The 19702-nt window shown below is 58.5% G+C and overlaps 1 protein-coding gene across 3 annotated transcripts in view; it reads right to left on the bottom strand.

Annotated features, from left to right (window-relative positions):
* Nucleotides 1–19702, bottom strand: part of TMPRSS6 (transmembrane serine protease 6) — a 37645-nt gene that overhangs the window by 11258 nt on the left and 6685 nt on the right. For all 3 annotated transcript variants that reach the window (XM_088025361.1, XM_088025360.1, XM_088025359.1), the window contains 8 exons: nt 16154–16287; nt 14880–14947; nt 14133–14317; nt 13824–13865; nt 9831–10035; nt 8016–8152; nt 6523–6635; nt 6077–6186 (listed from right to left, as the gene is read on the bottom strand). In XM_088025361.1, coding sequence (XP_087881487.1) covers nt 6077–6186; nt 6523–6635; nt 8016–8152; nt 9831–10035; nt 13824–13865; nt 14133–14317; nt 14880–14947; nt 16154–16287 — 994 coding nt within the window. The remainder of the gene's footprint in view (nt 1–6076; nt 6187–6522; nt 6636–8015; nt 8153–9830; nt 10036–13823; nt 13866–14132; nt 14318–14879; nt 14948–16153; nt 16288–19702) is intronic.

Consider the following 19702-nt stretch of genomic DNA (forward strand, 5'->3'; position numbering starts at 1 on the left):
CTCCATCCACCAAATGCCACCTCCTCCCCCACGAGCCCTCTCTAAGAGGCACCAAGAGTCTGAAGGCTGTGGAACCCACCTCTCAGCTAGTGCTGAGAGTGCATGGTCTGGAGGCACATTTTTGCACAGTGGCTGGTTTGCTTTCTCCCCTGGATTGGGGATTTTTCCTTCTTGCCTCACCCAAACTGTAAGAAGGGACCCTGTCAACTTTTTTGCATATTAACAACTCTACACAGGGAGAAATTCAAGAAAGAGTGGATGGGTGGGTGGGTAGGTGGATTGGTGGGTGGATGGATGGAAAGGTGGGTGGATGGATGGATGGATGGATGGATGGATGGATGGATGGAAAGAATGAAGGAAGGATGGAGGGATGGGTGTGTGGATGGAAGGGTAGGTGGATAGAAGGAAGGAAAGATAGGTGGATGGATGGATGGATGGATGGATGGATGGATGGATGGATGGATGGATTGGATGGATGGATGGATGATGGATGGATGGATGGAAAGGTGGGTGGGTGGGTGGATAGACGGATGGGTGGATGAAGGAAGGAAGGCTGGGTGGGTGGATGGATGGATGGATGGATGGATGGATGGAAAGGTGGGTGGGTGGGTGGATAGACGGATGGGTGGATGAAGGAAGGAAGGCTGGGTGGGTGGATGGATGGATGGGTGGATGAAGGAAGGAAGCCTGGGTGGGTGGATGGATGGATGGGTGGATGAAGGAAGGAAGGCTGGGTGGGTGGATGGATGGATGGATGGATGGATGATGGATGGATGGATGGAAAGGTGGGTGGGCGGGTGGATAGACGGATGGGTGGATGAAGGAAGGAAGGCTGGGTGGGTGGATGGATGGATGGATGGGTGGATGAAGGAAGGAAGGCTGGGTGGGTGGATGGATGGATGGATGGATGGATGATGGATGGATGGATGGAAAGGTGGGTGGGCAGGTGGATAGACGGATGGGTGGATGAAGGAAGGAAGGCTGGGTGGGTGGATGGATGCGTGCATGCACACACACAGGCATTCCCTTCCCTAAGGACAGATTAAGTGGGAAGGAGGGTCAGAGAAGGCAAGTGCTAAAGAAAGGAGAATGGCAGCATCTGACATGGTGACCAGAGCGCTGGACCCAGAGCTGCAGAGCTGAGTTGGAGGCCAGCTTTGCCACATGAATCAGCTGTGTGAACCTTGGGCACATCAGCGTCAGCAAGCTTCAGTTTTCACGTCTATAAAACAGGGGTGATAGTATCTCCTTTGAAGGATGTTTTAAGGAATGAGAAACAGAAATGAGATGAGAAAATGACTTCTCTGGAAGCAAGCCGCTGACACGGTCAGGCTATGAGCTCATCTTGGGCAGCAGCAGGAGCTGTGCCCACCACACCGCCAGCACCCAGCGTCGGGGGCAGACACTCAGCCTGACCAGGAGCCGCTGGGACTGCAGGCGGTGCCGGCCCTCCACGGGCCCAGGGGAGCCGAAGAGCCACCCCATAGGCAGGCCAGGCCGGACGGGGCTCCAGCAGGCCTAAGAGCCAGTGGTTCTGCCTGTCCCATCAGTGGGAGGGCAGGGGAAATGATTGGGCAGATGACAAGAAAAGTGACATCACAGGAGAGGAAACTGGGCAAGAGGCAGATTCCCCGAAAGGGGGAAGCCAGTGCCGCGGTGACACCCAGCCCAAGCAGGTTCTGCAAAACCACGCAGCTGGCGGCCAGTCTCACTAGACCAAGTCCCTCCCCCACCTCCAGGCCACTTAAAGGGCATGAGGTCTTGGCCATGGGCACTGGGAGAAGCTGGTAGGGAGCAGCGAGGTGGGGAAAGGCAGAGAGGGCTCAGAGGAGCAAGGCCACAAGCCCGAGGATGCCCAGCCAGCGGAGGGAGCCCGGACCAGCCTTCCCTCATCACTACGCTGACACCTGCGGGGCAAGTCACCTTCTCCCCCAACCCACCCTCCGTTGCCCCTTGTCCATGGCCATTCTGGGTCCAAGGACTGCGTCTCCCCCTCCCTACACACCCTGTGCCTGCAAATCAACACCGTTCCCCAGACTTCTCATATCTTTGCCACCCACACAAGTAAATTTTCCAACAAATGCTCATTCAAAGAATTTCCCAGCATCTACATTGGATGATCATTATCAAAAAAGATCGTAACTAAAGGAAATGGTTTGTCCGGTGCTTATGGTTTGGAGGTACACCTCTGCCTTCCCTTCCGTGCTCAGACATGGGCAACAGCCTGGGGGCAGGCCTGGGGACATTAGTCTCCACCTGGGGACCCCGGATCCTTCACGAAGGTCTCGGAAGATAGAGATGGGACTTCCCAGGCCGTTCTCAGAACTGGCGGGAGCGGCGGGGAGGCTGCTTCTCCCTCTCCCACTCCCCCTGCTTGTGTTCCTGCTCTTGCTAACTCTCTCTCTCTCTGTGTCAAATAAATAAAAATTAAAAAAAAATCTTTAAAAAAAAACAAAACTGGCGGGAGCCACAGAAGCTGTCGGTCCTCCCACCAGGACGCCAGTGGATTGGTCCAGAAGTGCCGCGGCCAAGAGAATGAACAGCCAGCACGGCTGCTCAGAGCCCCACAGGAAGTCTCTGCACGAAGGGGAGCATTTAGGTGTGCATGGGTACATGCACAGACTTGTGCACACAGGCGCGGGTGTGCGTACCCACACGCGCTCTGGATCTGACTGCCTTGCTCAATTCTGGCTTCCCCCACTTGCAATCTGGGTGAGGTGGTGCCAATGAGTTCGCCTCTCTGTGCCTTGGGTTCCTCACTGGTCAGTGAAGGCACTATGGGGCCTGTTTCCTCACCAAGTTGTTGAGGATGAAGGAAATGGCACCACAAAGCCCTCAGCTCGGTGCATGCCTGGCCTGGCATCAAGAGCCAGTCATTAACTCATGGTCGGTGCCTTCTAGAGCGGTGCTCTGTCTGCGCCTGCAGGAGCCAGTGTCCTCCATCCCAGATCTCATTTAGTCTTGCCTGGGGCAGGGGCGGGGGGGGGGCCGGGGGTCTGTGTCATGGCCAGTTTTCAGATGAGCTGCCGGAGGCTGGGAGAGGTGAGCCCTCGCCTGCAGGAAGGGAAGGAGCCAGGATTCCAACCCTGATCTGTCTGGCTTCAGTTCTCTGCACCTCACCAGCCTCATCTGGAGTGACATTTCACTAGGAACTAATAAACACAACGTCTTTCTTCAGACATCTGTGTAAATGATAAGAAGTTGGGGTCTGGGGCTGGTCTAACCCTTCTGTTGTATAGATGGGGAAGGTAGTGCACCCAGAGTTACACGTAGACTCCCCTGAACACATCTCCAAATCGCCATGAAGCACAGGGAGGCGTGGGACGAGAGAGAAGAGGGACGGGAGAGCCGTGCCCCGTCGGGCCTCCCCCACCGCTCCCCCATCCACCACCTGGCTGCACCCTGAAATCCCTCCCACCACTGAAAGGCAAAAGACCAGCGAAAGAAGCCAAGTCCTTAGGCTTAGGCGTCTTAGGCCTCAGTTTCCCCTCCTGTACAATGGGTGAGGATTAGGTTCGATGGCCTGTCCAGCCCCTACTTTCTATAGCCCAGGGGTGCTTTGAGACACTGGGAGGGAGCCCCCTGCAATCCCACTAGAACCTGTCTAGTGCCTGAAATCCCACCATCACAGCCTCATTCCTTTTAATTAGGACTCTCTCCACCTGGGGCCCACATTTAAAACCCAAGAGTAGCTCAACAGGTCCCTAGAACCAGGGCCCATACTTTGCCCAACCCCTCCTGGCTGTATCACGGAGAGAGAGGGAAGACCCTCTATAGGGAGCATGGTGGGGACCATCCTCCCTGTTCCCAGCTGGTGGCGGGTGTGGGAGAGGCTCTGACTGCAGGCCCGACTGGGCACCACCTAATCATGCTGAGACTCGACTCCCTTTCCGGGAAACGGAATGATGACGCCGTTGATGTCACAGACTGGTGAGCCTGGCTCCTGGCAAATGCAATAGCCATATGGGTGGGGGTAAGGGCAGGAGCGGCAGACCCAGGGCCCTCCTGTTCCTTCCTCAAAGAAGGTGTCAAGAGGGTGACAGGAAAACACATCATCATCATTCGCACAAGTGTGAAATGTGGGCCACTCCTACCGTCATTCTGTGGGCTCCTGATGCTGAGGGCCCAGCCAGCCTTAGTCTGGGCAGGCCCCAGGCGGCTAGCAAGGGGGTCCCCAGGGCGCTCCGTGAGGATGAAGGTTGTGGTGCCCAGAAATGCCACCCACACACTAGGATGTGGGATGCCTTTTGTTTCCCAAACAGCACGGGCCTGAAGTCACACCATCTCCTGTCACCCCCCGAACAGCAACGGGCCTGAAGTCACACCATCTCCCGTCACCCCTGAACAGCAGGAGCCTGAACTCACACCATCTCCCATCACTCCCAAGAACAACACGGGCCTGAAGTCACACCATCTCCTGTCACCCCCCCCCCAAAGAGCACAGGCCTGAACTGACACCATCTCCCGTCACCCCCGAACAGCATGGGCCTGAAGTCACACCATCTCCCGTCACCCCCTAAACAGCACGGGCATGAAGTCACACCATCTCCCGTCACCCCCCGAACAGCACGGGCTTGAAGTCACACCATCTCCTGTCATCGCCCAAACAGCACGGGTTTGAAGTCACACCATCTCCCGTCACCCCCCCCCCGAATAGCATGGGCCTGAAGTCACACCTCAGGCATTTCTTCCTTTTCCTTTCAATCACAGTCCCTAATAAATTGCCAAAGTCCTGGAGGGCACGCTGGCTCGCCAATGAGCATTTTCAATCCCTGTCCCCTTTTGTCTGAATAGGATCAACCAACAAGTGAAGTCCGCATTGGTGAGTGTGGACACCAATCCCAGAACCCAAGAATTCCAGAGTCTGGGAACCTTCCCATTTTAGTGTATTGGAATCTTGGAGACCCAAAGTCTGTGAAGCCGAGAAATCAAGAACTTTGCGTATTAGAATCCCAGCCTCTTGCAGGGCCCCCCCAAATCCTGGGATTAGAAGGGAGGGTAGAGGCCCAACCTGCTATTAGATGCAAAAGCTTCTCTTCAGCATCCCGGGACCCCACCCCAGCTCTGCAAGGCTACTTCGAGATCCCTCTTCTCTCCCCGCAACAACGGGGCCATGGGAGAGCCTCCTTCGGCTCCCCTCCATGCCTCCTACTGGCCCTCCCCTCTCTAACTCTCATCCCATCCATCACCAAGGGCACCTGACTCTTCCTCTTTCCCGCTAGGGGACGCTCCCACCCAGCGTTAGACGTGGAGCCCCTCCCATCGTAAGTATCCCCTCCCCTGAACGTCCCAGGTCACCCTCCTCTTCCCAGACCGGGGAGCGCACGTCTGCACGGTCTCCGCACCTCCCTCGCCCCCACCTCACTCCTCACAGCTGTCAGGGCCACCAGTGACCCCCGGTTCCCTGCCCCAGGGGGCACTTACCAGTCGTCCTCCTACGGATAAAACCGCCGTCACCGCTGACCCACGGACGGCCCCCCATGTGGCCTGGCCCCCCTGCGTCCTGGCCCATCTCCCGGAGGGACTCACTTCTTCCTTAGAAACTTTGTCACCAGGGGGCCAGAAGCAGCACAGATAGCAGGGCAAGAAACCCACGGGCGGTGTGGGTGATAGGGAGAGACCGTCCTCGTGGAAATGGCCGGATGAGCAAAAGCAGCCTTGCCTTGGCTGCGCAACTTCCTAGGCAGGAAGCCACTTGACTTTGGCCAACAGCAGGGAGTGGGAGAGGGGAGGAGGGGCCTCCAATGGCGCAGGGATGGGCTTAGGGGCACGTGCTGTAGCCCTGCTGAGTCCTGGGGTTCCTGCACCATCTCATTTAAGGATTTGGGGGACCAGACAGTGGGGTGACAGCACCCAAGGAAGTGCAACGTTTCACTCTAACTAGAATCACCATCCAAGGTGGCTGAGACCTATGGATGGCAGGAAGGGAGGCTGGGGCGGGGACCAGGAGAGGGAATGGGTCAAGGGGTGGGGCTGTGGCCTGTGCTCTCTTCCAGGGCCGCCCCTCTGAGGTCTGGGACTGGGGGTCCCAAGGTGGGTGACTTTGGGGAGAGGAAGGGGGCCCCAGGTGGGATACCTCCGGTTCTGGATCGTCCACTGTCCCTGGGTGCATGGCAGGTCATACTTCTGCCTCCGCAGAGCATAGGCGTCAAACCAGAGGGCCAAGCCGTAGTCCAGAGAGGGCACCTGGGACAGAGGAGCTGGTCACCAAAGTGGACTGTGGGCTGTCACTGGGCTGGTGGCCCCACTTCCCAGGACAACAAAGGGAGGAGGCCCACCGACACAGAGCCCCAGCGGGGGCTGAAGTTGGTCAGTCACTCAACAAACAGGCATTACTGTGGCCCACAGGGGCAGACCTTGGCCACACCTGTCACCCCCCCTCCCGGAGGGATTTGCATCCAGGGCTCAGCCTGCGGATGCATCAGCAAAGGCAGGACACTGATCCCCTCCCAACCTGGGCTTCCCGAGGTCCACAGGGTGCTCTGGGCAGGGGGCGGATGGGCGGCAGGGTACTGGGCTCACCGTGAGGTGCCAGGAGCAGTGGGTGCTGGGCGAGTAGTAGCTGGGGAAATAAGGCGTGCTGAGGACGCCCTGCGGCTCCAGGCGGCCCTCCAGGGTCAGGTTCACCTCGCAAGCTGGGCCCCGAGAACAGCGGTTACACAGGGTCCCCCGGCCCCAGCTCACTGCACCTCCCAGCAGGTGAGGGACAGCTGTAACCCCACCACCCTCCTGCCATTAAACAGTAGAGGTTAGTGGTGCGGTGTGACCTTGGGCCTCAGTTTCCCCATCTGTCTGTAACATGGGGACAATAATAGCACATACCTCACAGGGCAGTTAAGCAGATTAAATAGACATAAAATGTTTGAACAGCCTGACATGTAGTAAGTGCTCAATAAATGGTAGCTTATTGACATGGATTGCGCTGCACTTGACCATTTTACTTCATGTGTTCACAACTGTGCGAGCCTCAAGGTTATGGGGCTGGGGGGAGGGAGAGGCATGCCCCTTTTCCAAGATGAGGCTCAGAGAAGAGGGGGGACCTGACTGAGGTCACACAGGGAGAGGGTGAGGAATCAGGAGGGCTCCCAGCTGCCCTGCTACCTCTCCCTGGAGTCAGGGTCCTTGTTCCCCCGTCTCCTGAGCTGTGTCAGTGACTCCCATGGAGTCAGCCAGAGCCAGCTCCGGCACCTCCTCAGTGGCAGGCACCCCCAGAGGGCTGCCGGGACCCTGCAAGGGCAGCTGTGGACCTCGGCCCCTGCCAGGGGACCTCTGGGGTCAACGCCAGGGGAGGGAGGGCAAGAGGCAGATCGTCAGGGGTGGGGGCAGTGGTTTGTGGTCTCCTGTCTGCAACCCCTTCTTCCGCCAGCTCTGGAGCCTGCGAGGTTTGCTTGGCTGATCCATGCCCAAGGACAGCCAGGGCATGAAGGGCGGGCTTCTTCCCGAGAGAGGGGCTCAGGGAAGGAGGGACGGAGATCTGGGAACAGGAGGCCAGGGGGCAGCCCGGAGAGCCCTTCCCGGAAATGCTGAGTGGCCCTCCCTGAGCTGAGTGCCATCTCCAGGGAGGGTCTGTGGGGCTCGCCTTCAGAATGAGAGAGGGTGGTCTGGGGGTGAATCTGAGGTTCCCGGGGCCTCCTGACCACAGACCCACCCTCCGGCCTCAAGCGGGTGCAGAGGGAGGAGGGCCAGGGGAGGAGCCGAGAGAGGAGACGCAGGTCCTGGATGGGGACGGAACAGCCAATAAACAGAAAGAGGGCGGGAGAGAGAATGCTGGAGAGAAGGGACGCGGCCAGGGAGGGTCGGAGAACGGGGGGCAGGAGACAGAGGCCAAGGGCATGGGAGAACGGGGGGCAGGAGACAGAGGCCAAGGGCATGGGAGGGTGGAGAGCGGAGGAGCTTCCAGAACCTTCCCTCTGCCCCCATCCCACCCCAACGACGGCAAAGAGGGTGAAGGCCAGACTGTGCCCTGGGTTCTGCCACGGCGCTCCTCGCATCCCGAGGGACCCCCGACCCCTCACCCTGGAAGGCCACGGGCTGCACGGAGAGCACAAACGGGTCATAGTAACTGTGCAGGCCCTTCTTCCAGACCACCGCCATGACGGCCCCGGACGCCAGGACCTCCAGCACCGGCTCCTGGCGGCTGCAGCCGTAGACCCTGGAGGGACAGAGGAAGGTAGCCAGGGCGGGGTGGGGGGGGGCTGGGAGGGGGGTCGGGTGGACTGCTGTGTGTCCACGCACAGGGTTCCGACCCTCTCTGGCCCAGGAGACTAACTGGAGGCCCTGTGAGGGTCAGGCCAGCTCCTCAGGTGAGAGAGGCCAGGAGGTTGCCCAGACCATCCCAGCCGACTCCCGTCCCTCCGGACCCCTGTGCCCCCAGAGTGGCCAGTCTACACCCTGCAAGGAGACGAGCTTTCAGGGTTGAGGGACCTGAGGTCACCTGCGATGGGCACTGCAGGCTTTAATGTTGGGGCTTCTTTTCTTTCCTTTCCTTCGCAGCAGAGCCCGTGTTGTAACTAAAATGTCTCCCAGGCTCCCAGGGCGTGGAGCCCAGGAAACAAGCCGTAGGGTTAAACTTGGTCGAGGTCCCTTCCGCTCTATCTCCGTATCACCCCTGAAGACCTCTCGTGGCTCTGGGACACAAGGGCGGCGACCCCCCGATCTTGTCTGACCCGTCACTGTAGACCTCCAAGGCTCTGAGCTGCCTAGGTGCCATCGCGAGTAGGGACGAGGCTGAGCTGGGTCCCCTCCCTAACAACAGGATGGGGTTGGGGGAGGGTACTTGAAAGAAGCCCCAGGGGAAGCCCATAAGCGTCTCCACCCTCATCAGGCCTGGAAATCAGATGGTGTCTGGCTTCTCTGCGCTTCCCAGAGCCCTCCAGGAACCCAGCCCACGCACACCCCAGATTGAGGTCATCGGGTCGGGGGTGTTGCAAGTGAGTGTGCAGCCTCAAAGCCAGGAATTCAGAGAGGCCCGGCAGGGGGGTGGGGGGTGGGGAGAACCTTGTCCGTCCCCGCCCCCCCCCCATCTGAACACGCAGGTCCCATCCCCGCCCTTGCCTGGAGGCTGGGCCAGCCCAAGCCAGACAGAGAAGGCCCCAGCCTGGTGCCCCCCACCCCACCCCACCCCACCAGCAGGAGTTACTGGATATTTAACGGATACATTTAACATGTGGTAATAATGGATGGCATTGCTACGTGCGAGAATCTTGGCACAGATGGTTTGATTGATTGATTATTTATTTAAGCAGGCTCCACACCCAGTGTGGAGCCCAACACGGGGCTTGAACTCACGGCCCTGAGAACAAGATCTGAGCTGAGATCAAGCGTCGGATGCTTACCTGACTGAGCCATCCAGGCGCCCCACAGATGGTTTGATCTAAATCCTCACAAGAACCCTGCAAGGTGGGTGTGATTGTGCACCCATTTTACGAGTGAGGAAACCGAGGCTCAGCGAGGCAAAGCCACTTGCCTTAGGACACATAGCTCTGAAGCAACAGAGCAGGGGGCTGCCAGACTCGGAAGCATTCTGACAAGCCATGTGGCCTCCCAGAGCTGACCTGAGGGGTCGTCTAGTACCTCTGCTTTGTTACAGATGGAGAAACCGAGGCTGGGGGAGGGAAGGGGGACTGGCCACGGTACACAGCCATTTCCGGCCTCCATCCCTCCTGCTCTGTGGGCTAGCCTCACGGTCTCTCAGATGGCAGACAGTGAGGACCAGGGCCACACAGCAGACAGTGAGGACCAGGGCCACACAGCCTCTCAGCTCCGAATGCGAGGTGCGATTTTTGACTCGGCATCGCCACCCCCTTCCCACCCACCTTCCCAGGACTCACGAGGTGATGAGCCTCCTCTCCAGGGGCCCGGCCACGTCGTACATAGCCAGCCGGTCCCGGCACTCGGCCAGTGTCCACTCGAGCCGGAGTTTGAGCATGAGGTCCTTGGGGCCCTGCAGGTGCCACAGGCAGCTGGAGGCCAGGTGGTCGGGCCCCTTCAGTCGGAGGGCCTGGCCCTGGCCCACGTAGCTGTAGCGGTAGCAGCCTGGAGGAGGGAGAGGGACAGGCCCCCTGACCCCTGTTAGCCAGAAGGAGAGGCCGGGGGGCCAGCTGGTCCTCACCTGGGTGGGGGTGGTGCAGGGAGAGCCGCCGGTTGGGGCTCGGCCCAGAGGGGCTATGTCCCATCCCTCTCTTTCCCTGCTGGTTTCCATCTCCAGTCTCCTCATCCACACATTCACTCAGTGGTCTATTCATTCATTCACTTAGCACTCACTGAGTTCTCCATGCCAGGAGAGTGCCGGAGAAAGGTCCAGTCACTGCCTGGGAGCGCCAAGGACTGCCAGGGCAGATACAGAGCCCGGCGGTAATAGCTCAGGAAGTGAGGACTCTGAGCGGGGGGCCGGGGGGGGGGGCTGTAGGGCAGGGAAGACCTGGGGGGTGGGGGGCAGGGCGGGGTTTGAGGCCAGAGAGCACGCTGGAGAAGGGAGGCTGGGCCCGGATCACGCCCAGGGGAGGAGGTGCTTTCTCCCGCGGCCATGGGGAGCCATGGAGGGTTAGGCAGGGCTGGGACGTGGCCGGGCTTGGATCAAAGACTCCTCTGGCTGCTGGGAGCAACTCTGAGGAGGCTGGGAGACCAGCAAGGTGGCTGTGCATTAAGGGGAGAAGGGTGAGCGTTTCATTTTAGGTAGAGAGAAGGGAGCGCAGAGAGGGGCAGAGAGGCAGCCCTGGGTAGAGGAAGTGAGCTCAAGCTAAGGACGAGGAAACACGGAGAATGAAACAGGTTGCACTCATTAAGCATCTGATGCACACCTGCCGGGAGGGCTCCGTGAACTAGTTGCCATCATTGTTCCCGTTTACAGACCTGGGCCAGACAGACCTGGGCTCACCTAACCTTCCCTGGGCCTTGGTTGGCTGCCCTGGAGGATCGGGTCGTGATAGCAGCCTCGCGGGGTTGTCACATGCTGGGGATGATGCATGCTTGCGTGCCCGGCATAGCACCTGGACCTCACACTAAGGAGGTGCTCAGTGCGCCTAGGGACTGCTCTATGGGTCGGTGTGGGGAGAGGCGGAAGGCGGGGCTGGGGAGCAAGTCCTGAGACCTGTCGCCCTTAGGCTGCCCCGCCCCGGAGGCGCAGACAGAGCCAGTCTCATTGGCCGCCCTCACTTCTCACCTCGATCTCCAGCGGCAACCCCACCCCCACCCCCACCCCGCGGTGTCTCCCGTCTTGGGGTGGAATCCATGCGCTTGTGGCCCCGTGCCAGAACTCGAGCCCCACCACCTACACTGCTCCTGCACGCACTCACTCATCCGACATCCTTGTCGGGCACCTACTGTGTGTTTGATCTAGTGAGTCCTGCTCCGGGAACCAGCAGCGAGCAATTTCTCCCCTGGAGCGAAAGTATCTCCTTGAAACCTCCCGCCCCGGTAGCCCGTGAAGGTGTGGAGATGCGGGAACCAGGCCCAGAATGGGGGGAGGGGCAGCCCGGTGTGCAGGGAGCTCCTACACCCTGCCCTCTGTTCCCAGTGCCACCTCCCATCAGCTGTGTGACTCTGGGTCAGTTGCTTAGCCACTCGGTTCTGGCAAACGAACCCTACAATAGTCCTTAATCCCACCTCCTTCTCCCGGTGCCCTAAGGACCAATGAGGGAATGGAGGTGAACAAGCTTTGCCCAGGTGCTGCTGCCTCCCCCACCTTTTCCCTGACCCCCGGCCATCCTGACTCCAGTGGGGAGTGATTTCCCCAGGGGGAGAACTGTGACTCCTGCAAACGGAAGAGACAGGGGAAAGCTGCCTGGCTATTTAGGGTTGTTTGTCGTCTTTAAATCTTGCTCCAAGTTGATGCCTCGCTTTTGCCATTTTAAGAATTACTTTTTTTTTTTTTTTTTTTTGAGGCGAACTAGAGAGGTATGTGCTGGTCTCTGTTGATAATCCAAAACATCTTGGGGTGACCCCGTTACCTCTGGTCATTGGGAGAAAGTACATGCATGTGCCCGGTGAGTTCTCCTTGCCTGGCCTTTGCTCACGCTGTTCCCTCTGCCCTGAGTGCCCTTTCCTCTTCTCCACCTGCCAGATTCCTACCTATGTCCCATGCCTGAGGCTGCTGCCTGCCCCCCCCCCCCCGCCCCGCAAGGCAGGAGCAACTTTTCCCTCCCCCTTGAGGCAGGGCCCTTCCTTTGCTTTGGATGGTGGCCCCTGGTGTCCATCCCCATCCCCAGGGCAGAACAATTCCCCCTCTCTGCTGCCTCTGGGACCTCTATCCTAGCACTGGCACTTGGTGTTATGAGATTCTGTTTATTTGTCTGTCTCTCTCATGGGCTCAGAGCTCCTCTGAGGGCAGGGGTGAGGACATGGTCATCTGGTGTCCCCAGAGTAGGCATGGGGCCTGGCATGGGGGAAATGCTCACGAAGCCTGGGAAAAGGACTTGAGTTGTCATCCTTGCCCCATTAGATACTACGCTCCTGGAGGGCAGGGACTCCAAAGGTGCACTGAGCCAAATAAAGATAATTACGAGGCAACTAACAGAAACCTGGGGACACATGGACAGCCAGCAGGGGCAAGGGCAGCCGGAAGGCCTGCCCCAGACCAAGGGTCAGGGGATGTGAGTAGTAGTTTAGTGTAAGGTGATAGACAGTAGGTAGGTAGGTAGGTAGGTAGGTAGGTGGGTAGGTAGGTAGGTAGGTGGATCAGTTTCTCACATTCTCTTTTGAACCAGATTTACCATTCTACTCGTTCCCTCATTAATAAGTGAAATAAATCTTTGATGTGTGGCTCACTACAGTTTTGCTAGAGAATCATGATTTTAGCAGTTTGAAAATTGTAATTTGACCTCATCACCTCCATCCACCAAGGACGTAAGCATCTGACCAGCCGGAAGATATGAGAGGATGAGGGTATCACCAGGACTTCAGTTCGGCCTCCCTACCCGAGAGGGGGCTGATGCCCTCCGCCTGGCCTCAGCTCTGGGTAGAAACTCTAGGTAGTATAAGAAGAATCTGAGAATGTAAGAGCTTGTGCTCAGGACCACAGAGCACAGTGGCACAGGTGGTGCACTGCACAACTTCAGGATTCTCCAGTCACACAGACTGCGATGTGGACAGTGCTTCCTGGCGTTGTGCAGCACGGTGGCCTTGCTGGTACTCTGCTTCCCAGGGCTCAGGAGGCAGACCGTGGAACCTCTGGGAGGAAAGCAGGGTGACTCTGGTAATATGGGACTGGGGTAGCACAGGGCAGATGAGCCTGGCTAAGAAGGGGAAGGAGAATGTGAAGGGAGTATGCTTGAATGTGACCAAGACCATGGGTGGAAACTAGCTTATGAGCAAATTGAGTTCAGTGATTCAATAAGTAGTCACGGGCACCTGGGTGGCTCAGTTGGTCAAGCGACTGCCTTCGGCTCAGGTCATGATCCTGGAGTCCCGGGATCGAGTCCCACATCAGGCTCCCTGCTTAGCAGTGAGTCTGCTTCTCCCTCTGACCCTCACCCCTCTCAGTATCTCTCTCTCTGTGTCATTCTCTCTCTCTCTCAAAAATAAATAAATTAAAAAAAAAAGTAGTCACATTTATGTGCACCTAAACCTGCTACTGACTCTCACACCCCACACGGGCCACACACACACACACACACACACACACACACACACACACACACTCCCCTCCCCCCACAGGCCCGAGCCTGTCTCGGGACTCATCACCAAGTCCCCCATGGCACCCCCTGAGTCACCCCAGGTCACTGCTCCCTGCTCCCACCGGAAGCCATGTGGTCCCCTGACACTTGACCAAGCCAAGCCAAACAGCAACTCAAAAGGAAGTGGAGAGGAGAAACAAAAGAGCATACCCAGCGTGGAATTCAGGGCAACTATGTCTTTCACGCTGGCTTCTGTTGAAAGGAACGAACAAATAAACAAAGACCAAAAGTAAATAAAGAAAACAAAATGAAAGATGAAACTAAAAATAGAAGAGACCATCAGAGCCAGCCTGTCTGAGATTGACCCCGGGGCACCGACCCCCTCCCCGCCCCCCCGCGGCCTGGCCTCGGTCCTGGCTCGGGGGTCGCTGGGTGGCCCACCCTGACAGCATCCAGCCCCGGCAGGCAGCCTGTGCCACCCTGGCCACACCATCCCGCACCCCCGTCCCCAGTACTGACCCAGGATCACCAGGCCCTCGGGGTCCACCTCATACTCGGCCCCGTAGGGGGCAGGGGCTGAGCTGTTGGCCGTGGACAGCAGCTCCTCCACCAGCAGCTCCCGCACCACCTCGGGGCTCAGCATCGGCCGGCGGTGCTCGGGGATTTGCAGGATGAACCAGAAGAAGCAGGTGAAAGGTCCCTCCCTAAGGCAGGCAGAAGTGAGAGGGGTAGGAAGGGACCAGAAATCTGGCCCTGCCCAACCGCCTTCTCCTGTGCGGGAGACCAGCAAGCGTGGCTCACACCCACGGCACGCTTCCTACCCCCCGCCCCCGGCACAGTTGTCCACCTTCATGGTAAACTCCTAACACCCCCCAAGGTGCTCTCTACCTCCCCGTGTCACAGGGAGGGACTGGAGCACGAGGGGGTAGGGTGCGTGCTACCAACCAGAGGCAGGTACGCATGGCACAGCTGGGCTGCCCCCCACTCCCGCTCCAACCACGGCCTCGCGGAATATGCGCCAGCCCCAAGCACGCCACAGCCGTTGTCTAGCGTGGATCCCTACCACGTCATTGTGCCCATTCTACAGATGAGGAAACCAAGCTCAGCAAAGGGAGGTCGCACACAGGCAGCCGAGTTTCCTTTCTGTGCCTCAGTTTCCCCATTTTTGAAAAACAAGGGCATTGCATCAGAAGCCTACAGCATCCCCTCCTGTTCTTTGAGTCTAAGGTTCTAGTAAGGGCTGGTTGGGGGGCCAGGGCGACTCACCCAAAGGAGTAGACTGAGCTGGAGTTGTAGTAAGTACCCAGGCAGGTGCTGGCGATGAGCTCCTTGAGCTGAAAGGAGGGGAAACAAGAGCCCCCTGCTGACCCTCTGCAGAAACCCCCTTCCTGCCTCAGAGGGCCCTTTGCCCTTCCAGGCAGCCCTGCTTGACAGGAACCTGCGGGGTGGAGCAATTTGCCCCTGGTCACCCGGTGGGCAGTGGCCACGCAGGGAAGCGAAACTCACCCCCGTTCTTTTCCCCTCCCCCTATACCTGGGCACTGCCCCCCAGCACTGCCCCTCCACCAGCCCTGGCCTACACCAGACCCCCCATGGCTTCTCCCCCTCTTGTCAAAAGTCACCCCTCAACTCTCGAAAGCCCCACTTGGCTCCGGAGTCTGCTGCTCCTCAACCCCCAGCCACCAGCCACGGGAGCTCAGCTGGCCGGTGTGCGCACGTGTTCAGGTCCAGTGCTGCTGACCGGACGGGGCGGCAGGGCTGTTGGCTTGCAAAGCACTCTGAACAGCATAGAAATAATGTGCGCGGCAGCCCATGCACCCTACGACCCTCTGGACAGGCACTGTCCTTATCCGCTTCACAGAGGAGGGAAGAGAGCCGGGGGGGGGGGTGGTCCCCCGGAAGCTAGTCTCGAGGAAAGGACATGGGGAGAGGGGTTTACGTGGAGGTGATTCTGGAGAACCCCAGTGGGGGGTGAGGAGGACAGATAGGAAGGGGGACAGCCATCACGGCTGTGAAGGAGTGGGACAGAGCTGTGGGCAGCTGAGGCAGAGTCCGACATGGAGCCAACTCCGGGAGACGGTGGGGCATCCTCAGAACTCTCCCCTCACCAAGGGCAAGGGAGCTGGGGTATTTATCCACCCGAGGGTTGTTCCTAGGAAGAACTACTCGTTGGCACTTCCGTCCTGTACTGCTGGGCAGGGTGCAGTCCCACAGCCAGAGGGTGGAAGGTGCTGGCCGCCAGAGATCATCGCCCCCCCTCCCCGGAAATCATTGCCCTGGGCAGGAGGGCACGGGGGGGGGGCGTCCTGACAGCGTCCTTGCACTGCCCCGTCTTCCCCCCACTTAGGCTGCTAGCAAGTGGCACAATCACGATTTAATCCCAGTGCTTTTGACCCCAGAGCCCCCTACCTTTCCCAGCACCCTATGCCACGTCCCCTTCCATTGTGCCTGGAATGGGACTCTACTGCCAGGGGCTGCTGTGAAGGGACTGGCCTGATCAGGGCCCTCCCCACCCCTCCCACCCCTGCCGTCCTTCCCTACCATCTTTTGGGCTTTGACAGTTTCGCTGCGGAAGGCACTGGACTCCCGGCGGGCGAGGTCCTGGGAGAAGTGGCGATTGAGCACGCGGAGGCTGCCAGAGTACACCTGGCTGACCGTCACCTCCGCCTTGTACCCTGCGCGGACGCAACCGACAAGGTCAACCAAGGGGGCCGCCGGGGGAGGCCCCGGTCTCCCCCCACTCCTTCTCCTGCCACCCAGACCTACAACTCAGCCTCCAGCATCTTGGGCCTCCGAGGGACCACCACCATCATCGTCTCTGTCACCCAGTGTATTTTAGTGACAGGGAGGAAAGAGGCCCATAGATGGATCATGTCCTGAGGGCTCCCAGTCAGAAGCTGACGCAATCACCAGTCCAGGATACAGATGACGCGAAAGCCAGGAAACCCACATGGCCTAGAAGGTCAAGTGTGTGGGTTAACACCTCTATGCATCCTTCCTTTCCCCAGGTTGTCCCGACCGCACCTACCATGTGGGGTACACTAGTAACCCAAGTCAGCGGCAGAGCTGCCCGTGGTGGGTAAGATAAGCATGATAGCCCACAGGCCCATCTGGGAGGAGTGCCTTCAAGGGGAGCCCAAGGTACACCTGAGGGAACATGACCAAGAAATGGGGCCTGGGTCAGGGTGACCATCCAGCTGAGTAGGGAGGATTGGAGCATCCATTGGGAAGAAGGGAGAGAGAGAAGTACCTTCAGGGCAGAGGGAATAGCATATGCAAAGGCCCTGCGGCAGAAGGATAATGGGGTGAGGACTGGGCTGAAACCTCTTTGGCTGGAGCAGTCAGATAAGGGGAGGGGCGACGAGAGGCTGGGACCTCAGCGGGGCAGGATTTGGGTCTTTACCTGATGCAAAAAGGAAACCACAAGAGGCTTAAGATCAGGGGTGATGTCACCCGACTTCCACTTTGTAAAGACCTATTTTGGCTGATGTGAAGAGACTAGATTCATAGCCCTGGGCGTATACCCCTATTCACTCACATATGCACTCATTCAACAAATGTGACTTGAGAACCTACTACGTTAGGAACTGGTCTAAAGCACTCAGGAATACATCAGTATAACAATGAATAAAACAATAAAGAAAAAAAACCTTGCCCTTGGGCGCCTGGGTGGCTCAGTTGGTTAAGCGACTGCCTTCGGCTCAGGTCATGATCCTGGAGTCCCGGGATCGAGTCCCGCATCGGGCTCCCTGCTCAGCGGGGAGTCTGCTTCTCCCTCTGACCCTCTTCCCTCTCGTGCTTTCTATCTCTCATTCTCTCTCTCTCTCAAACAAATAAATAAAATCTTAAAAAAAAAAAAAACCTTGCCCTTAAGAACTTGTAGTTTAGCGAAAAAGTCAGACAATAAACAACAAGCATGGTATACAACACATTGGAGGTGTAAGTGCTGTGGGAGTCAGGGAGGAGGGTGGGCTGCCCCATACAGGCCAGGGAAGAAGGTGATGATGTCAGTCACGTGGATGTTAATTTGTGGAAAGAGCGGTCCAGGCGGGGGGACCAGCAAGTGCAAAGGCCCTGAGGCAAGAGCTCATCTGGTGGATTTCAGAAACAGCAAAGAGTGAAGGAGAGGAGAGCAGGAAGCAATGAGACGGGGAGAGAACAACCACACAGAGTCTAGCCGACCACGGGGGACTTTGGTTTTACTGTGGGTGAGGTGGGAGCTGTGGGAGGTTTAAGCAGAGAGGTTAGGGGCTCTGATCTGCTTTCTAACATGATCCCTCTGCTATTGTGTGGAGAACAGGCTCTAAGGAAGCAAGGGCAGAAGCCGGGAGACCCGCAGGAGGCTCCTGCAGTCATCCAGGGACCCATCCGGTGGCCAGGTGAGGGGCACCGGCGCCTGGACCAGGCTGTGCCTCCACATGTGGTGAAAAGTGAGCGATCGGAGGCAGGGTAGAGTTTGCAGTTAGAGATGACCCGGTTTGCTGGCAAACTGGGGCTGGGGTGTAAAAGAGAGGAGTAAGGGGGAGAACCTGGAAGGATGGAATGGCCACTGCCTGGGACGGGGGCGGGGGGTGGGTCTGGAGGAAAGGAGGCAGAGCTGCATGCTGGACCAGTGGGGTCCGAGGTGCTCGTAGACTTCCTGGCGGAGGGCAAGCCCCAGTAACAGTGGACCTCGGGGAGGGACCCAGGCTGGACAGGCACATTTGGGAGTCATCAGGGTATAAAGGACATTTAAAGCCAGGGGCACTGGATGAGACCCTGAAAAAAGTGGGCGGAGCAGGGAGAAGGAGAGCCCCTCCACCAGCGAAAGAGAGGGAAGAGAGGCAGCAGGTATGAGCCAGGGAAGAGAAATGCAGGGCCCCCTGGAAGCCAAGGGAGGAAAGGGTTTCGAGGAGGAGGGAGTGCGGTGCCTGGTCAAGTGTTGCTGATGGGTGGGAGGCAATGAGGACTGGAGACTGGCCATCGGGTCTAGCAAGCTGACGATTGGCAACCTTGGTAAGTGTCCTTGGAGAGGGGGGTGCAGGGGAGCCAGATGGGAAAGGTGCATGAGGGACTAGGGGTGCAGAATTGGAGACAACTCTTTCAAGGAGTTTGCTGCAAAGGGGAGCAGAGAAGTGGGGGGCACCAGCGGGATTTGGTGCGGGAGCAAGGAGTGTGCTTGTACAGGGATGGGCCACTGCTGGAGCCCGGCCCCTGTGCTGGAGGACAGCCGCCTTTGGAAGGGCAGGGACGGTTCACCCGTGGGGATGGGGCGGGAGGGCAGATCCCATGGGTGCATCTGGAAAGGCGTGTGGTCAACATCCATGGGGCTTCTCTTCTGAGAGGTTCCATTTGTCCATTGAAGCAGGAGGCAAAGTGTGTGTGTGTGTGCGCGCGCGCGCGCGCGCGCGTGTGTGTGTGTGTGTGTGTAGGGGGGAGGTTTGGGAATGAACTGTCAGCCAGGAGAGCAGGAGGGGGAAAGTATGAGGAAAATGCAGTCAGGCAGTATTAAGGGCTCCCACCACAAGTAGAATGTACCCCGGGGCCCCAGGCCTACCCGCGTGGTGGGGGGAAGCCAGCCACCGCCCCCACCTCTCCTCTCCTGGGCCCTTTTGTGGGTCAGACTGCCAGTCATTGACTCCTCACCTGGGGCTTCTCCTGCACCCATAGACTGGGCCCCTTGTCTCTCCCCGCTTCCAGACGCATCTCTTTGCCCAGTGCCCGGTACCCAGAGCACAGCCTGAGCCTGGGCAGGAGGAATCCTTCAAACAGCTCCTAAAGGGCAGCCTTTACCCTAAATCCCTTTGGGGGTTCAGGAGTTGGCTTCCCCCAGCCGAGGCTTTGCAGCGCTCACCCCCCCGGGGCCTCAGCCCCATGGAGCACCCACTCCCTGAGGGGTGATTCACTCCTGGAGCTTAATCAGGAGAAATAAGACTCCGCAAAGAAAGACAATTGGCAGTCGAGTTCCTGGCCCTCCAGCCTGACACTGTGGTTTACCCTGAAGACTAATTATCTGGCTGCCTAAGGAGGCCATGGTGGCCCTGTGCTATTTGGGGTGCTGGCTTCGTGCCGGTGGTGAAATGTGCACAGCTTCCACCCCTTGTACCCACA

Source organism: Eumetopias jubatus, unplaced genomic scaffold, assembly GCF_037043125.1.
Source record: "Eumetopias jubatus isolate StellerSeaLion01/CBP00866 unplaced genomic scaffold, mEumJub1_p1.0 scaffold_8, whole genome shotgun sequence".
Taxonomy (NCBI): Eukaryota; Metazoa; Chordata; class Mammalia; order Carnivora; family Otariidae; genus Eumetopias; species Eumetopias jubatus.